General features: G+C 44.8%; 2 protein-coding genes across 8 annotated transcripts; one reads left to right on the plus strand and one right to left on the minus strand.

Annotated features, from left to right (window-relative positions):
• Window positions 1–632: 632 nt before the first annotated feature.
• Window positions 633–16,532, minus strand: CNTROB (centrobin, centriole duplication and spindle assembly protein). Of its 7 annotated transcripts, none has more exons than XM_081272050.1 (19): window positions 16,123–16,532; window positions 14,794–14,878; window positions 14,455–14,518; window positions 13,826–13,982; window positions 13,147–13,263; window positions 12,811–12,927; window positions 12,381–12,479; window positions 11,019–11,255; window positions 10,519–10,665; window positions 7,215–7,348; window positions 6,385–6,510; window positions 5,927–6,089; window positions 4,556–4,814; window positions 3,333–3,487; window positions 3,003–3,066; window positions 2,684–2,854; window positions 2,443–2,575; window positions 1,420–1,492; window positions 633–1,158 (listed from the first exon to the last, which is right to left on the minus strand). In XM_081272050.1, the coding sequence occupies exons 1-19, from the start codon at window positions 16,393–16,395 to the stop codon at window positions 1,054–1,056; spliced, it is 2,679 nt and encodes an 892-aa protein (XP_081128176.1). In that variant the 5' UTR covers window positions 16,396–16,532; the 3' UTR covers window positions 633–1,053. The 7 variants fall into 7 exon arrangements, with proteins under 7 accessions (XP_081128176.1, XP_081128177.1, XP_081128175.1 ...); XM_081272051.1 differs by having other exon boundaries at window positions 1,440–1,492; window positions 14,455–14,536; XM_081272049.1 differs by having other exon boundaries at window positions 14,455–14,536.
• A 935-nt stretch (window positions 16,533–17,467) lies between these two features.
• Window positions 17,468–19,014, plus strand: TRAPPC1 (trafficking protein particle complex subunit 1). Its single transcript, XM_081272054.1, has 4 exons — window positions 17,468–17,685; window positions 17,841–17,911; window positions 18,232–18,370; window positions 18,642–19,014. Exons 1-4 carry the CDS (start codon window positions 17,587–17,589, stop codon window positions 18,768–18,770), a joined length of 438 nt encoding a protein of 145 aa, XP_081128180.1. The 5' UTR covers window positions 17,468–17,586; the 3' UTR covers window positions 18,771–19,014.
• Window positions 19,015–19,087: the final 73 nt, after the last annotated feature.

Genomic DNA, 19,087 nt, shown 5'->3' on the forward strand with positions numbered 1-19,087 from the left:
CTCATCACCACCACCCACACCATGATCCAGAGCAGAAGTGCTGCCATGTCCTGAGGCTTCATCTTTCAGTTTAATTGAAACTGGACTCCGTGCTTTTCAGTGTTTGTTCCTTGAAGTTGGGGCTCTTAGTTTCATGTAGATGTTATCTTCTTCTGTAATGTTATTTTACTTTGCTCATTTTGGTAAGTGTTAGAATGGTTTTAGAAACATGGCTTTTTTTTTCCCTTCATGCCAGCATTCTAGTCTTTTAGACATGTTTTAAAGCAATTGAGTGAAAACTTGCCTGATGGCTGGAGCAGAATCTGCCAAACTGAATCCAACTATTGTCACCTGGAAGACTTACCTGCTCTTAAGACACCTCCCCTGGCTGAGCGCAAAGGCCCATGCTTATCATCCCAGTGGCTCGGGAGGCTGAGGCAGGAGGTTATGAGTTCAAGGCCAGAGTCAGCAAAAGTGAGGCACTAAGCAACTCAGTGGGACCCTGTCTCTAAATAAAATACAAAATTGGGCTGGGGGTGTGGCTCAGAGGTCAAGTGTCCCTGAGTTCACTCCCCAATACCAAAAAAAAAAAAAAGAAAAAAGACAGTTCCCCTATCCCCTGCAACAATCACATTTTTACTCAAACTTTTTATACCATAATTTACTCTTTTATTAAAAATTAGGGTTTTTTATGATATTAAAATAACACATAGTTGTTTTAGAAAACTTGGAAAATGCAAATATATATAAAAAAGAATAATCCATAATTCCACTACCAACCAGAATTAATCATGCCATAAATTTTAAACACTGAAATTTAAGGTTCACTCAAACTTCTAAAATCTAGTCATGGACTGTCTTCTTCCAAAGCATAAATGTCTTTTCCCATAGGAAATAAAATATAAATATATGACATAAAAAAAAAATACTCAGAATAAGGTCTCTTTACAAAAGTAGTTTCCTACAAAATCTCCATTTTCCAAATTCCTCTGAGTTAGACTCTAATACAGACTACTGCACATTTATTAAAATAACAACATGAAGAGAACAAAACAGAGGAAGAAAGGCAGGAGCTCATCTCCAGACTCCCCCCCGACTCCTCATGCTACCACTTTTCTTCCGTGCAGGTTTTTCAGTCTTAGGGACTGTAAGGCGGCGAGGGACAGCCTGGGAAGGAATCTGAGAGTTGGGGAAAAGAGAAGGGAAAGTCAGTGTGATATACTCCCAATCCCCCCACCCCACAGAGGAAAGGCATGGTGCACAGAGAGGACCAGAAGCAATCACCAAAGGGAAAAGAAAATCTATACTCTAGCAAGTGGGAACTGGGATTGGAGGGGCCAGGCAAGGGGGAACTGGAGCCAGCCAGGGAGTATCAAGAGCTGAAGAAACTGGGCAGTGAGATATCTGCTCTCCCCTGGTCCCTACTGGACTTGCCCTCACCTCTTTCCGGGGGATCTCACCCAAGCGGGAGTCTGTGTTTCTTCTGGGGATATTCTCCCCTCGGCCATCAGTCCTGCCACACACATCAACAGTATGAAGATGCAGGAGTTATCCCCCCAACTCTACCCAACACTGGATGGAAGAAATACTCCCCAGTCTGTCTCTCAAGAAGAAATATCAGGCCAGGTGTGGTGGTACACACCTATAATCCCAGTGATTCAGGAGGCTGAGACACAAGGATTACAAGTTTGGGGCCAGACTCAGCAATTTAGTGAGGATCTAAGCAACTTAGTGAGATCCTGTCTCAAAATTTAAAAAAAAAAGGGGGGTGGGGTGGGGTGGGGGGAGGGATGTGGCTCAGTGGTTAAGTAACACTGGGTTCAAAGAAGAAATGCCAGATGTGGTAATGCATACCTGTATTCCCAGCGACTTGGCAGGCTGAGGCAGGAGGATCACAAGTTCAAGGCCAGCCTCAGTATCTTACTTAGTGAGACCCTAAGCAACTTAGCAAGACAAATGTCTCAAAATTATGTGTGTGTGTGTGTGTGTGTGTGTGTGTGTGTGTGTGTGTATTTATGAGACTGGGGATGTATCTCAGTGGTAGAGTATCCCTGGATTCAATCCCCAGTACCAAAAAATGAAATAAAATGAGAACAAATGCAATGAAGCTGGGAATCAAATTGGAGGAGATATTAGTGGAATCAAATAATAAATTATATTAGATAAATAAAAAATCCTAGGGTTCTGAGATTTGAGCTGCAGGGGAAAGAACAGAAAAAAAACTGAAGTGCAGAGACATGGGGAAGAGGGTTTTGTTATTGTCCTGTTTTCAGTAAAGAAAAATGTAGTAGAAAGGAAGAGGTAAAATAGAGGTGGGAATAGTGAGAGAATATTTGTGTGCCTTTGTCTCATCCCTCACTTTCCTCCCCAGAAAGGAACGGAAGACTCTACTCGCCCTGCCTGATCCATCTTCCTAGTGCATATTCCACCCCCAAATCCCTCCTCCTCCCTCCCAGGCTGTACCCGCTGTTTTCCAGCCTCTTCAGATAGAGCAGCAGGTCCTCAGCAGGCAGAGCCCCCCAGCCCCGAGCCTGGTACAGTCGTAATAGCTGAGACACCTCCATCAGCTGGCCTGACGAGCTGAGACCATCCATACCTGTGAGACATGTCAGTGATTGTCATAACCCTAGGACACCTCTTCTAGGATCTCCCTAAGAATCCAAATCTGGGACTTTCTTTCTCTGACAAAACATGAACAGCTTACCTCTCTCTGGGGAACCAGTGCTGGGACCATTGCCTTGTGAATGGGATGAGGGAAGCTCCTGGGCCCGGAAAAGACTAGATGCTGTGGCTAAGGGGACTTTAGTTTTATGGACAGGGGGTGGAAGGCGTGGCCCTTGAGGAGCTTCTTCCCAAGACTGGACAGTCGGAGGACCTAGCAACAGAAAAGAGATCCATAAATAGAGAATGGTGCCAAGAGCCAAAGGAGTTCTATCACCTAGTAGCTCCTCAACATCCATCCTAAATCACTAACACCCACCTGTCCAGGTCCAGCCCCAACCTCCTTGAGGGCTGGAACTTACCAGACTTAGGGAGCAACGGGTCAACAGAGGGGTTCTCACTGCTCTGGGGTACTGTCTCCAGCAGCTGGGGGGATAAGACAGTAAGGTTCCCTAGGGGACTGATAAAAGAGGGAGACACCTAGGTATTGAGAGGAGTGGAAGCTGCTGAAGTAAGGGCTAAGGCTTAAATTCTAGAAGAGAATTATGCACTGGGGATGAGAAAGACTGAGAGAATATGAAGATGGGACAAAGAATTAGCCGTAAAAACTGAAGGAAGCCAGAGTACTGGATTCCCAGAGTGGGAAAGGAAAGGGAACAAATGAATAAGGTGGTCTGGGTGGAATCTTTTACCTGCTGCAAAAAATTCTTGAGGCCCTCCAGCTGAGGAGGAGGTGGTAGCCCTTGCTTTGCGAAGCCATCCCCATCGGATCCAGGATCTTCCTCAGGAAATGGCCGTTCTGCTGTGTGATCGGGATGGAAGGCCCCAAGGGCAGAGAAGGTCCCAGCTGTAAAATGAAATAGGCTTGCATGGGTGCATGTGTGTGGTAAGGGGAAGGGGCCGCTCCACAAATCAACTCACCAAATGCTCAGAAGAAAAGGGCTTATTAAACATAAGAAGTACATCACAGCAAGGAGATAGACAATAGAAATTTAAAAGAGCTGGAGTAAAAAGGGTCAGAGGGGCCTGGGAGATAGTACAACTGTATTCTAAGACACAAGCGTAGACAGAAGAAGAAAGCAGTGTGGCTCAACTCTAGATAAAAACACCATAAACTCCTTAAAGAACAGAAAGACTTAATTCTGTTGCTTCACCAGAACATGTCCCTAATCTTTTGTTACTATTATTATTATTGATACATAATTTAAAAATTATAATAAATTCATACCTCATTCTTCTGTTTCTTATATTTTTAGTTGTAGATGGACACAATACTTTTATTTTATTTTATATGGTGCTGAGTATCGAATCCAGTGCCTCGCATGTGTTAGGCAAACATTCTACCACTGAGCTATAACCCTACTTGTCCTGTTTATATAACCCAGGACACCTCTAACCACAGATGACCAAACCTGGGGTGGACACCCACATCCAAGGTCAGCCAATACAATGGAGGGCTACCAACCCATCCCATGGCCTCTGTAAATAGGACTTAAGAAGCTGATGCCAGTGTCTCTGTAAATGTCTAGAGCCTGGCTAGAGTCAGTGTCAAGGCTGGCCAACCCATGTGGAGGCCAAGGGTAAGAGGAATGAGAACCCTGAGTAATTTACAAGAGATTGTTGGTCTAGCAGGAGAAGGAGCAAGTGTGCAGGATGAAGCAGAGTCAAGAGACTATAATAGGGAGAGCACCCCTATTCCCAATACTAGTTCTCTTTCAGTCTAGCTACATCAAATTCCCATGAGATTGCCCTCCCTTTATCTAATCAATGTGAATGGGTTTCTGCTCCTTATACTTAATGATTATTAGGTTGTCTGGGAAACCAAATGTTCAAGTCCCAGCCAGAAAGAAAGCTAGGTAAAGAAGGCCATTCTGTGAATGAAAGGGGAACCCCAGTGACTTCTGTCCTCAGTTACCTGTGGGTGGAGTGAGATCTGGTTTGGGCTCCAGGGGCTGGAAGGAATGCTGGCTCTGGAAAGGGGGGCCCAGCAGGAGGCTAAGATCCGGGGAGGGGGTGCAGAGAACAGGAGGCACTCCAGACAGTTCATCCCTCGTTTCCCTGCTCTGCTGCAACACTGGTTTCAGGGCCACAGCTACAGAAGGCATGGTCCACATCCTCCTCTCTCTCTTCTCTGACTCTGGAAGGCCAGGACTACAGGGTCTGGCAGAAGGAACCTGGCCAGGAGAGAGGCAGAAACAAGAATCAAAGCCCAGAGGGTTCAGGGATGAGACATGGTATAGACACTTGAACAAAATTATAAACTACTTCCTTAAAAGAAGATTGAGTAACATCTATTCACTTTCTATCAGAGTTTAAACTGTTTATTTTGGATCTTATAATTATTTCTACAAATCTTATGTAGTTAACAAAGACATATACTGTATTTTAATGATATTTACTATATACTGTTTATAGATGTAAAATATAGAAAACAACTTTATGGTCATCAATAAGCACTTGGTTGAATAAAAAGTTATACAGCTGTAGACATAAGGCAACCATTTGGGATGTGGGGCAAGCACAGTGGGTACAAGGAAGGATGGGAGATGCTCAAAACACCAGTTCAGTGGTTGCTTCTTTGGAGGGGACTTGAGAACCTGAGGCACAAGGTTAGGATGGAGATTACTTTTCATCATCATATATCATTTTTTTAAAAGAGAGAGAATTTTTTTAATATTTATTTTTTAGTTTTCGGTGGACACAACATCTTTGTATGTGGTGCTGAGGATCGAACCCGGGCTGCACGCATGCCAGGTGAGCGCGCTACTGCTTGAGCCACATCCCCAGCCCTCATATACCATTTTATTGGATTTTTTTTTATCATGTGCATATGATTACCTATTCCAAAAAAACATTTTAGCTAATAACAAAAATTTCATAATTAAGAAAAGGAAGTAGGAGATGCCCACATAAGAAGGGCTAAGGGGAAGACTCCCTACTCTACTGTAGGGTAGGACTTAGCAACAATTTTTAGTCCTTACTCCCATAATTCATTCAGCTGTCATTCCATCATATGAGTATTGCATATTATTCATCATCTCTTGGTACTAGGAGAAGACAGTTACGTTCAATGGAATGGGTTTAGTTCTGGGTGAGCTATGGCCATAGCAAAAAGGTTTGTTTTGGTAAGACTTTTGGAAAAGTTCACAGATTTTTGGAAAAGTTCACAGACTTTTGGAAAAGTTCACAGAACTTTTGGAAAAGTTCCCTTGGGGGGAAGCTAGACTTCCATAAATGGAATCTAGAACACAACCCTGAGAAGCTTAGCTCACAGGGCAATGCCTACCGGAGGGTTAGGAGGTGGGAGGGTAGTGCCGAGCAGTTGGTTGGCCTCCTCCCAGTGGGCCTGCAGCATGGCATGGAGCCGCTCCACCAACTCCACCCTTTGCTCCTCCAGCTGTTGGTTCCCACTCTGCAAGTCCCGCACTCGTGCTTGCTCCCGTGCAAGTCTGAAGAAAAGAAGAGAGGGTGACTCAGGGCTTCAAGGATGCACACACCTCATAACCCAGGTCTACCTTCCATTCTACAAAAATTTTTCTCTCTGCTTCCAAATGCCACCCTCTCCTTATTCTATCTGAATGAAGAGCTGGAATAAAATGTCAGACATATGAAATTCTGAAAGGTGTTATGCCAATTTAGAGGACAGCAAATCTACTGAGGGACAGCTCTTTATCAATTCTCAGCCTGGGCTTTACTAACTAGGAAGGGGCTCAGGCCTAAAAGGGACATTCCAGGGACCAGTACCTGAGTTCATAGTCCTGAGCCACCTGCTGCTGCCGTTCTTCTAGTTCTGCCATTTCCACCTTGAACTGAGCCAATTGAGTAGCCAGTTCCTGCTGGTGCTGTCTGTTAAGGTCCTGCAGCTGCTTCCTAGGAGAGCCAGGGTGAGAAAAGGAGGGATGAAACTGGAGACAGAATAAATGATCATGGGCTGGGGATGTGGCTCAAGCAGTAGTGCGCTCGCCTGGCATGCGTGCGGCCTGGGTTTGATCCTCAGCACCACATACAAACAAAGATGTTATGTCCGCCAAAAAACTAAAAAATAAATATTAAAAATTCTCTCTCTTTAAAAAAAAAAGAAGAAGAAATGATCCATGAGAAAAAGACAAAATATGTGCAAGAGAGGGAGAGGTGAACAGCCACAGTCAGCCAGCCTGGCCACAGCACAGAAGAGATATGGAAAAGCTGGAGATCTGAAGATGGGCTCCCCAGAAACAGACACTGCAGTGAGGATTTATGGAGAGTGATTTATTTAAGAAGTGTTCCCAGAAAAAACTGGTAGGAGAATGAGGTGCAATCCCATGGAACAGCTCTAGATATAGCACAGGTCATATCTCAGCATTGTCAAAACAAGGGAGCTGAACACTTTCTAGTCTGGCACCCTGGATGAAAGTCCCAGAACTTCTGACTCTCCCTGAACATCTGATGCAGCACTCCAAAGAGTACTGAGGTCCTGATTGAAGGGAGCAAAAGTATACTGGGACCAATGTTTGGAAAATGGCAAAGACCTCTGAGAGAACATATGGGCACAGCACTAACAATACCTGCTGCAGCATACAGTAAGTCCCAAGTACCTGTGATGCTCCCTGAGGGAGGCTGCTTGCCGTAGGTTGCTCTCCTGAGCCTGAGCCAGCCGCTCAGTCACCCGCTGCTCCAGCTGCACAGCCAGATCTGACTCCATCTGGATCCGCTGGCTCTCATACCGGGCCTGTGATTCAGTAAAATAAGGTGGAATAATAACTCAATTCTGTTGAGCTTAGAAGAGAATCTAGGATATTATGTAGACAAAATCTAAGACCAACTCTCCCCTCACCTGCATAAGGGATGAAGAACAAGAATTTTGCATTAGGAGTAAGAGACTTTCTTAATAAACTATGCATAGCAAAAAAAAAAAAAAAGCAAAAATGACTTTGGACAAAAGAAACATATTTTATTAACCCAAGGCAATGTTTGACAGAACAAATAAACTATGATATACATCTGAGATAACGTATATAGTACCCCTAGTACAGTACCTGAAACTCAGTAGGCACTCAAAGTCAGCATCTCTTTCTCCATAATAGTCAGTTTATAATTGCTATCTCCAGTTTCTCACAACACATTCCTTCTTCAACTCACTGAAATCTGATTTCTGTTTCAGTAGAGTTTAATTCTAAATCCTATAGTGTTCATTTCTCAGTCTTTGTCATATATAATCTTACTGCAACTCCTGGCACCACAGGTCTATGCTCCCTTCTGCAAACTTTCTGCCTCAGCTCTCCTTATACCACTCTCTCCTAGTTTTCATTCTCTCTAGAGTCTTAGATGACTGTTGTGCCTCCCACTGCCTGGAAAGGTATCCTTCATCCTCTTCTGCCATATGCTAACATTACAGTTGCTGATGATTTTACTTACACATACATGATAAACTTTAGCATTTAGGCCAGATTTTTGCTACAATTTTATCTTAACACTTCCTAAATCTCCCCCTTTTATTTATTTATTTATTTTTTTGCTAGGGATGGAACCCAGAGCTTTGTGCATGTTAGGTGAACACTCTACCATTGAGCCACATATCCCCATCCCCATAAATCTCCTTTTTTAAAAAAAAAATATATTTTTTGTTGTAGTTGGACACGATACCTTTATTTTTTTTTTTTATTTTTATGTGGTGCTGAGGATAGAACCCAGTGCCTCACACATGTTGGACAAGTGCTCTACCAGTAAGCTACAGCCCCAGCCCATTAATCTCCCCCACCTTTTTTTTTTTAATATTTATTATTTTAGTTTTTGGTGGACACAATATCTTTGGTTGTGTGTGGTGCTGAGGATCGAACCTGGGCCAGACGCATGCCAGGAGAGCACGCTGCCACTTGAGCCACATCTCCAGCCCCTCCCCACCTTTTTTTAATATTTATTTTTCAGTTGTAGGTGGACACACAATATCTTTATTTCATTTTTTTTAAGTGGTGCTGAGGATCAAACCCAGTGCCTCATGCATGCTAGGCAAGCACCCTATCACTGAGCCACAACCCCAACCCCTGTAAATCTCCCCTTTTAACATAGACATTTTATTTATGATTTAAGCCCATATACCAGTAACCAGATAATGAGTTAGACACACCTCAAATAGACCACACCCCAAATTCAGCGCATTTAGGTGTTTTTCTTTCCTTTTTTTTTTTTGGTACTGGGGATTGAACCCAGGGATGCTTAACCACTGAGCTACATCCCCCCAGCCCTTCTTTCTTTCTTTAACTAGAGATTGAACCCAGGGGTACTTTAACACTGAGATACATCCCCAGTCCCTTTCATTTTTGATTTTGAGATAGGATCTCACTAAATTGCTGAGGCTGGCCTTGAACTTATAATCCTCCTGCTTTAGCCTCTCAAGTTGGGATTATAGGCGTACACCATGATACACAGCTCTACTCTCTTACCTTCTCTTCCTATTATATTTCTTGCCTTAGTTAATGGCACCTCTGCCTACCAATATATACCTGAGCTATGTGAAACCTGGAGTTGTCCTTGGCCCTTCTTACTTCTTTACTCCCTACCGGTCATTCAATTTGACTTCTTGACTTGCTCTCAAAAACCCATCAATTTGCTCTTACCACACAGTTTACACATAAAAAAAGGTCCATAAAGGCCAAAATTCTAATTAAATGTAGAACTGAATATCCTGACTTCCAATTCAGTGCTCTTTGCTCTTCAATATTGTGTCTTCACTAGACTCTGTTCAACTTTTTCCTCCTTTCAAGGGATAAGAAAACTACAGCCCAGCCCTCCACTGCCTGCTTTGTAAATAAGTTTTACTGGGACACAGTCATGCTACTTGTTTACAGAACTATCTACAGCTACTGGTGTAACAGCATAGTCAAGTGGTTGCAACTGAGACAACACAATTCACAAAGCCAAAAATATTTACTGTCTGGCCCTTTACAGAAAGTTTGCCAAGTCTTGCTCTATTACATGACAAGGGTCTGTCTATTTTGACTTTAAAATTCAAAATAACACTACGTGGAAATTACTTTTCCAAGTTTAATTATATCTGACAATTTGTGGTACTATTCTGTGCCAGGCCATGAGCTGTTCTGGGACTTTCATAAGTAAATAAAGGAATCATTGCCCTTCTGGGTCCCTAGCCTACTCAAGAGGAATTAATACAAGTTATTCTAGTAATCAAAGTTACACAGCAGACTGTTAAGATTGGAATCAGGTCTCTGACAAAAGCTTTCACCTGCTCTTATGGCTGGCCATTAGGTGAAGTGTCATCTCTTTTAAAATAACATGAAGTTTTGTTTTGTTGTTTTGGTACTGGAGAATGAATTCAGGGATGTTTTACCACTGAGCTAAACCCTTTTATTACCTCCAGACCCTTTTATTTTTAAATTTTGAGACAGGGTCTTGCTAAGTTGCTGAGACTAGCCTTGAATTTGCAATCCTCTTGCCTCAGCCTCCTGAGTTGCTGGGATTATGTATCTGGCATTCCGAGGTATCTTAAATAGATTTCACTCTATTTAAGTCAATTTTCTGCTAAAAATAACACTAGGTCAGTACGATATTGTGGGAAACCATCACTCAGTAGAAAATGGCCCTATACTTTATTTTTTAAATTTTTAGTTGTAAATAGGCATAATAGCTTTATTTATTTTTATGTGGTGCTGAGGATTGAACCCAGTGCCTCACACATGCTAGGCAAGCACTTTACCACTGAGCTACAACCCCAGCCTGGCCCTGTGTTTAAGATAGAACACTATTCACACTACCTAGAGACCACTGATGGAATGAATCCAAAATACCTGCAAAAAGATTTTCTGGCATGACTACTGAGAGGTACTCTGCCTCAGACCTACTTCTCTCAACCAGAAAAATCCTCAAGAGCCCTGGGCTGCTGACCTGCACCAAGCTCATTTCCAGCTGCAGTGCATCTCTCTCTCTCCGTGCTGTGTCTAGCTCCCCTTCCAACCGCCGCACCTCAGACTGTACCAATGCCAATTGCTGCTGGGCCTCTCGGGCTGCCTGGGCCTCCCTCTGGCTATTCCCCTAAGAAAGAAAAATCAAATGTAAGAACATACCTCACATCCTATCTCCTGGTTACCTCTACTCCCCAATTCATCATCCCAGGCCCTAAATAAAACCCAATTTTTCTCTCTCCTCCCATTTGTCTTATTTCCCATCCTTGTTTAATGTTGCTCTTCAGTCTTCCACATATTTGATATTCCCAGCCCTTCTTGCTAGCCCTATACTCTCAAGCCTGCTTTCCATGTATAGCTCTTCACTTTCCACCCCTGTCCCTCTGTCCCTATTTATACCTCATATTCTGGCATCCCAATCCATCCTATAAATTTTCCCTTCATCTGTTCCCATTCCCCAATTCTTCTAACTGCTACTTTTACCTTCTCCCTTTCCAGCTGTGCCTGGCCTTCCCCCTGCAGTGCCTGGTAGCGTTCCTTAAGCTGGTGTTCCTGCTGGGCCCAGGCCTGCCGCTCTTTTTCTAGGGCAACCTGAAGTGCATCCAGCTTTAGATGCTCATTGAGTTGCCCAGCCCGAGCCTCGTCCAGTTCTTCCTGTAGGGCGCGGCACCGCTGCTGTTCGACCTCTAAGCTCAGGGTCAGTCCTTGCCTCTCTTCTTCCTAAAGCCCCAGGAGAAAACCAAGATCCCTAGTAAGCCCTTAAGAGATCATCAGCTTGCCACTGCCACCTCCATAAAAGGTGCCCACTAAGAATTATGCCCATTAAAAATATGACAGTTGACAAGTTCACAGGATTATAATATAGTAGATAAGAACTCCTGTCCTAGAGTTCAGTAGACCTGGATTCAAACCTCAGTCTGAATCATAGTTCTAGCATTCATTTATACTATGTGTTCTAAGTCACATTATTATAATCCTGTTAGCTTGTCAACTATTATATTTCTAATGGATATAATTCTGAGCAGGCACCTTATCTACAAAATGTAGATAATAAAAGGGTCTGCTTTGTAAGGATTAAAAGAAAAAGAGTATATATGTAAAGGATTAGCACAGTGTCTGGCACACGGTAAGTACTAACACTTAACAATTACCACCACCATGATCAAAAGGAATTCCACAAAGATTAGAAAAATCCAACCTCTAGTCAGGAACCAACCAAACAGCAGCCACCATCAGCAATGTCAGAAGTGGCCTAAGTTGGCAAGTGCCAGCCTATTGGTAGCAAGTATTTATGTGTCACAAAGCACCAAGTTCCAAACATGACCATTAACTCACATGGGCAATCACCTGATGACTTTAGTGCTAAGAAACTTGAGTCTCATCCCACACCCTTTTTGGCTATGCAGAGATTTACCAAACTAGCTGAACAAAATCATCTAGAAAACTTCTGAAAATGTTCCAATTCACCAACGCACAATATAACTACTGAATCAAAATCTTTGGGGATGGGTTCCTGAAATCTGTATTTTAAAACAATTCCCCAGATGTGGCTTAGTGGTTGAGTGCCCCTGAGTTCAATTCCTAGTACCCGCCCCACTCAAAAAACAATTCCCCAGATGATTCTAATGTTCTAATAAGGATACCATTTGCAGCATCTCTCAACCTTACTTGGTGGCAAAGACTTTTTTGGTAGAATACCTAGCAGAACTAGTGTTCTAAGGAACACAGCTTGGGCAACACTACCCTGGTGCAACTCAAGTTGTAAACTCCCATAACCCACCAATAGCCCATAGTGCTCTAGAAGTAACAGTCTCCACTGGAATTACCCTAGCCCAGTCTTCTCACCAGTGCCTCTCTTTCCCGTTGCTGCAATCTGGCACCTTCCTGCTCACGATTCAGGGCCTCCAAGGCCTCAGAAAGACTTTGTTCCAGGCGGGTTACTGTCTTCCAGGGAGAGAGAAATACAGGACAGAGGAAATGAGGAAAATCTCTCTATACTGTGCTTCAAAAATCATTAACAATATAAACTTGAAACCTCAGCATTAACTAAGTGACATGAGGGTCAAAGAGGAAACTACACGGTGTGGGGAAAACTGAGAGGCCAACTGGGATAGCAGAAACAAAGAAGGTAGAAGAAAGAGAGGGCAAGAAAAACTGTCAGAGCAGCACTCCAAGACAGAGGTCCATCTGTTGGGAACTCTTAACTCCAAAGCTATTTATTTCCATCTAGAATCTGTGACTTAAGTTATAAAGCCATATGACCCAGGTCATCCACCTCCTGCTGTTTGCCTCTCATGAGTTCTGCTGCTTGGCGTTCCTCTTGAAGTCCTCTAAGCACTTCTGTCCGTTCTGCCTCATGCCGGTTCCAGCCCTCCACCACACGGGCCAGGGTCTTGAGAAAGGCAAGTAAGATAGAATTTCAAAATAACTTTTTTTGTCCTCTTTCTACCCACAGGGGCAGGGTCAACAGTCATCTTATTCAAATGGTCAGTAAACCCACCCCTCATCCTAACTCTCGGCATGCACAAAAAAACAAACCCTAACCTCCCTTAATTACTATTCCTTAATGATCTCCATGGACATACCCACCCGCCTTTTGCTACCCTGGCACCTTGTCCAGTTGCTCAATCATGATATCTTTCTTGCGGTCAGCAGCCACAGCCACGGCTAACTGCTGCTGTAGCTCTAGCACTCGGGTCTGCAGGCTCTGAATGTGGCGCTCACAATGCTGGGAAGGAGAGTGAAGAGTCTGGGTATTGCTTATCCTTAGCACCAAACTTTCTAGCTCCTCTATAGAGAAATGGGCTAGAGAGAGGGAGCCTGGGTCCCAAGAACAAAATACGTTTGGAGAGGGAGAATTAGTAATTCTAAAGCAGGAACCTTGAGGCCTAAGACTTCTAGTACCTTCTAGGTTTTTCCCTTTCCTGATCTCCTGAGAAAAGTTTCCATAAACCTTTTGGCAGAGGTATAGTAGCCCACACTACAAAGCACAGTAAGCTCCTTAAGGAGCTCATCAGACATAGTGATTAAATATAGTAAGGATAGTGGGCATGGGGGCACATGCCTGTAATCCCAGCAACTCAGAAAGCTGAGGCAGGAGGATTTCAGGTTTAAGGCTAGCCCCAGTAATTTAGTGAGGCCCTCAGTCATTTAGTGAGACCCTATCTCAATATTTATTTAAAAAAAAATTTTTAAAGGGCTGGAATGAAGTTCAGTAGTAAAGTGCTACTGAGTTAAATCCCTATTACCAAAAAAAAAAACAACAAAACAAGGAAGCCTTTATATCTCACCTTGCGACGGGTATGCTCTGAGTCCAGTGCATCTTTCAGCCCCTGAAAATCTGGGGGATTGAGTGGGGGCCCTGGCCGAAGGCTAGTATATCGAGGAAACAACTCCTCCAGGGCCTGGGCTGAGCTGGATGGAGATAAGTCCTGCAGGGGCCGGGTGCTGAGCAAATCAGATAAAGAATGTTAGGGTTGGAAATGCCTTTGAGATCCACTAGTCCTACAATGATAACTTATAAATAAGAAAACTGAGACCCAGAAAGGACAAGAGGCTTCCCCAAAGTCATAAAGCTACATAGTGCTAGAGCCATAAATAGTAAGCACATTAGCCTATGATTCACTCTATAATGCTCCTTCCTCTATCCACACTCTCTGCAGTAACCATCCCAGCAGAAACAAGCTAACTGTTCTGGAAGAAGAAGGGCTGATGTTAAGAGACAGCTAGGTAGTAGGCGGCGGCTGCCCAGGTGCCAGAGGGGAATAAAGGAGAGGTCAAAGATAGGAAAGAAAATATGAAAACTGAAAGCTAAGTGACTTCTTTCCTAAGAAGTCCAAAAGCAGTCAGGGGAGAACTAAGAAAGAGAACACATGGATTCCTAGTAAACACATACAACAGGAGGACCCCAAGAACTCACTTGAGTAAGGTAGCTGTGCTGTCACTGTCAAAGGAGTCTTCATCTCGTCTCTCTGAGGCAGCACCTGAAATGAGGGGATCCCCTGCACACAGCCCAAGGGGACCACATAGCCAGGGTCAGATAAGGATCAGAATAGTGACTATTTGAAGAAGAAGAGAGGAGTGGGACTTCCTTTCTACTTCTGCCACTCTTCACCCTCTCCCCCAAAGAACAGGTGCCTTTAATCCTGAAATCTCTTGTCTCAGAGGTCTCGGTTTGCACCCAGTCTTTCTCCTCTAGTTTCTCCTACCCCTTACGTCTAGGCTGTCCTTCAGAACTGTATGGAAGGGGTTTACTCACGATAGACTGCATCACGTGAGGTTTGGAGCATGGTCTGAAGCTGACCTCGAACACTTTCCATCTCAAAGATATGCTTAGAACCATCCTAGAAAAAAAAGCCCCATGGAAATATAACCTTATAATCTACATTCTACCTACTGTCAGGGTAAAATTTTTACTCTAGCACCAGGAAAAACTAGAAAAGTAAAACCAACCCATAAGGTCTTAACCTTTCTTTTTCTTTCTTTCTTTCTTTCTTTTTTTTTTTTTTTTTTTGGTTCAGGGATTGAACTCAGGGCACTCAACCACTGAGCCATATCCCTGGCCCTATTTTGTATTTTACTTAGTGACAGGGTTTCACCGAGTTGCTAAGCACCTCGCCATTGCTGAGGCTGGCTTTGAACTCACGATCCTCCTGCCTCAGCCTCCCAATATAAACGTGCGCCACCATACCCGGCATGGACTTCTTAAATCTTGAGTCAGAAACCCAAAGGCCTATAGAAACCACAAAAATAATGCAAATGAATAAAGTGGGTACATGTAAGAAAAAGGTAGTAGAAATTCTTGCTAACTAAAGAGCAACTGCCCTAAAAGTCATGTAGCTCATGGTTATCAGAGTTCAAATTCTGGAAGTCCTAACCAGTCTGTACATTGATTATGACATCTTTTCTATCCAACACAAATACCTATTTTCTTTATAACAGATATAATTGATTAAACCATGATTCAGGGGATTTATATGCCAAATTTTGATCCATACAATCAAAACAGTACTGAGATGGAAGGATCTTAGCATATTTTGCTGCTATTCTTAAGTCCCCAGTTCCCTCTTTGGACCAAGAAACCTTATCCCCATTCCCATGTCCAGATCCTAGTTATGGGACACCAACCTGCCCCCACAGTGTGCATGTCTCTGATTTAAAAAATAAACAAAAAATAGGGAGCCAGGAGTGGTGGCATATGCCTGTAATCCCAGCAGCTGGGGAGGCTGAAGCAGGAGGATCTCGAATTCAAAGCCAGCTTCAGCAAAAGCGAGGTGCTAAGCAACTCAGTAAGACCCTGGCTATAAACAAAATACAAAATAGGTCAGGGGATGTGGCTCAGTGGTCGGGTACCCATGAGTTCAATCCCCAGTACCAAAAAAAAAAAAAAAAAAAAAAGGGAATTTTCCATAATTTCCCAAATTATGTGTTCCATATCATTGCCTGCCTCATAAACATTAATTCCCAGGAACAAGCATGACTGGATATGTAGTGTAAAGAAAACTGAAATTCAATCAACAGAGCTAACTTGCAATCCCAAGGTTCTTGTGTCTAGTACCTTTGGGGTTCCTAAGACACACCTCCTCACCTTTTTCTTCAAGTTGTTCTCCAATCCCAGGGACAAGCTGTGACTCAGCTCTTGGGCCAAACCTTCTAAGGCCTCATGAGGAGGTGAGGAGGCAGAGGCTAAATACAGCTGGGCTCGGGCTGTGGCCTCCGCTTGACGGCTGAGTTGCAAAGAAGCATAGAGCTGGGAGGTCACCTCAGAGGACACTTGGTTCAGCCCAGTGGGTTCTGACGAATCACTCAGGAGATCCTCTGGCCGGAGAGGTGAACTGGGTCTGGTAGCTGAGGTTGCCATAAGTATACATAAAAAATAACCGGTGACAATAGAAAGCTGAGAGCTCCTGGTTCAGCTTTGAGAGAGTCCAATGGGAAAACTTCCTTGGAGAAGGAAGATTTGGGAGAAGGAAGGAAGACTCCTTGGTGGATCCCGGCTGAACAAGGGTCTCAAGGCTTTCTGGTCGGATGAAAGGTTTCCACCGTTTCTAGAGGCCATGGAGAGGGTAAAGGCATTCCTTTTCCCAGCTCCTGGGAATGGTGGAAAAGGAGGGTGCAGCACAGGGGAGGTAAGGACATAAGACCTACAGCGAGGAAACAGCACCACTGCAGCTCCTCTTCGCAGCTAGAGTGCTGGAAGCTGCAGACCAGTTTCGGCACAAGTTATCTCTAGTCAACTGGGCTCTTAATTCTCACACCCAGAATGTGCAAATTGAAAGGGACTCCAAACCAGTAAGGTCCAATGTCTATACCACAAGAGCTCCAGTCTCGCCCTTTGTCCGTCCCCGCCCACTTCACCTGTTCTACCCAGGGTCAGTTCCCTTGTATATCTCCTCCAATCCCTCCTAGAAAGTCAAAGAGAGGATCCCTAGAATCACTCACAATTGCCCCAAAAGAAACCTTGTGAACTTTCAGTCACACTCTGAAACATCCCTAAAAAGCATGTCGCACTTAAGTTTGAGTTCCTTTACCGTGACCACCCGATTCCGACCACTCTCCGCGACTCCAGTCCTCAGCCCCCAACTAGCCAAGGTGGAGAAAGGGACTGTGGCCCTAACCTGAGCCTGGGTTGGAAAAGACCAAGGTCCCCCGATTTAGCGCGGTCCTCCACGCTCAAAACCGTTGGCAGCCGCCTGCCGCCGCCCCGCCTCTTGCCCTGATAACGTCACCACGCTCGCAGAGGCTCACACCGTATTTGAAGTCTGGGAACCTGATCGCGCGTGCGCAATCCTGGCGGCCACTGATTGGTTGATGGAGGGAGGCGGGGTCTGATGAAAGGTGTTGAGGCGGAGTTAATGCCCGGGTTTTGCAGTTAGAGCGCCCAATGGGGCGGGGCTGCTAGGAAACCGGAAGTAACTGCACCACGACTCAGAGCAATTCCGGTGAATCCGGGGTTGGAGTCCCCACCTGGTTGGAGGGATCTGCGGCGGAGAATCCGAGCCTACTGAGTGAGAGCGGTCCTGGAACGAGGTTTACAGTCCCTGTCCTGTCGATGACTGTCCACAACCTATACCTATTTGACCGGAATGGAGTGTGTCTGCACTACAGCGAGTGGCACCGCAAGAAGCAAGCGGGGATCCCCAAGGAGGAGGTGATGAGAGGGCCCCGGCTGCAGTCCGGGTGACCTCGCACCTCCAAACATACATAGTCCCAGCCCAACCCCTCTTCTCCAAATCCCGGCTGATTCTCAACCTCCACCTGGTCTCTTCCGACAACCAATACCTAACTCTGTCCCTCTCCCTCTAGGAGTACAAGCTGATGTACGGGATGCTATTCTCTATCCGTTCGTTTGTCAGCAAGATGTCCCCGCTAGACATGTACGCCGTGAGAAGGAGGGCTAGTATTGGGAATTTGGGGGCAGAGGGGCTTACTTTGTAGAATGAAAGGGAGATTGGCTCCCAAAACGGGGAGGAGAAATTAGAGAAGCTTAGAACAAGAATGTTGAAGTTTGCAGGAAGGGGAGTAGGGAAGTGGTGAGGTGGTGAAGAGGTTGGAGGTGGGGGCTAAACTGAGGGGTGGAGATGGGAGGTGTCTACTCAACTAGGTTCCTACAAACTGTATGCTTAAACAAGAGGGAGTCGACTTTGAAGGATCAGAAGTATTTCTGCCATCTTTAACACCCTCCTCATCTCTGCAGGAAGGACGGCTTCCTGGCCTTCCAAACTAGCCGTTACAAACTCCATTACTACGAGACGCCCACTGGGATCAAGGTTGTCATGAATACTGACTTAGGCGTGGGATCCATTCGAGATGTGCTGCACCACATCTACAGCACGGTCAGTGTCCCCTTGAGGGATCCTTTCATCAGAACCCCTTAATAGCCACAGACAGAAACCCCCCAAAATCCCTCAAGTTTCCAGCCCTAATGTACAACAGATGTGTTGTACATCTGTTGAATTTAAGAGTTTTCTCAGAGGTCTTTAGATCCTTAGACATCCTTAGACAGTTTCTCTTAAGGGAGGGCTTGCCTCCCAGTCTTGGTTCCTTGTGAGTTCATACACCCTTGAGGTTATACTACATTGGATTTTACACCGTCTTTCTCCACAGCTGTACGTGGAGCTGGTGGTGAAGAATCCCCTATGCCCATTGGGCCAAACTGTGCAAAGTGAACTTTTCCGCTCCCGGCTGGACTCTTACGTCCGCTCTCTGCCGTTCTTCTCTGCCCGAGCGGGTTGAAGCGAGCTACTTAATTCCTCAGGAGAATCTGAACTGCCTGGGGCCCTTCCTAACTTGTGGCCCCCCGCTGTAAGCCCCTCTGTCTACCCTCCTCGAAAGCAAAAGCTCGTCCTCCATCCCGTCCCCTCCTCTTCACAATGAAGCCTACAGGAGTCCCAATATCTCCAACCCGTCCTCTTTCCAGTTTTTAACCCTTATATGACTCCACGAGAAGCCCAGAATAAACATTTTGTCACCTTCTGCAGCCTGAGCATGTCTGTTTGAGTGGGCCGCCTGGTCTTGCCCCAGATAAAAGCAGAAACTAGGGCGGCTGTACC

The sequence above is a fragment of the Spermophilus citellus genome (genome assembly GCF_964194105.1).
Source record: "Spermophilus citellus genome assembly, chromosome: 17".
Taxonomy (NCBI): Eukaryota; Metazoa; Chordata; class Mammalia; order Rodentia; family Sciuridae; genus Spermophilus; species Spermophilus citellus.

What these genes read in the sequence shown, in the direction of transcription:
- CNTROB (XM_081272047.1), bottom strand. Translation starts at nt 16,395, where the DNA reads ATGGCAACCTCAGCTACCAGACCCAGTTCACCTCTCCGGCCAGAGGAT. An exon ending in TGATTGAGCAACTGGACAAG is followed by an intron (nt 12,928 to 13,146) that starts GTGCCAGGGTAG and finishes GCCTTTCTCAAG; the next exon opens with ACCCTGGCCCGTGTGGTGGA. An exon ending in TCCCTCAGGGAGCATCACAG is followed by an intron (nt 6,511 to 7,214) that starts GTACTTGGGACT and finishes TGGCTCTCCTAG; the next exon opens with GAAGCAGCTGCAGGACCTTA.
- TRAPPC1 (XM_081272054.1), top strand. Translation starts at nt 17,587, where the DNA reads ATGACTGTCCACAACCTATACCTATTTGACCGGAATGGAGTGTGTCTG. An exon ending in CGGGGATCCCCAAGGAGGAG is followed by an intron (nt 17,686 to 17,840) that starts GTGATGAGAGGG and finishes CTCTCCCTCTAG; the next exon opens with GAGTACAAGCTGATGTACGG. An exon ending in AAGATGTCCCCGCTAGACAT is followed by an intron (nt 17,912 to 18,231) that starts GTACGCCGTGAG and finishes TCATCTCTGCAG; the next exon opens with GAAGGACGGCTTCCTGGCCT.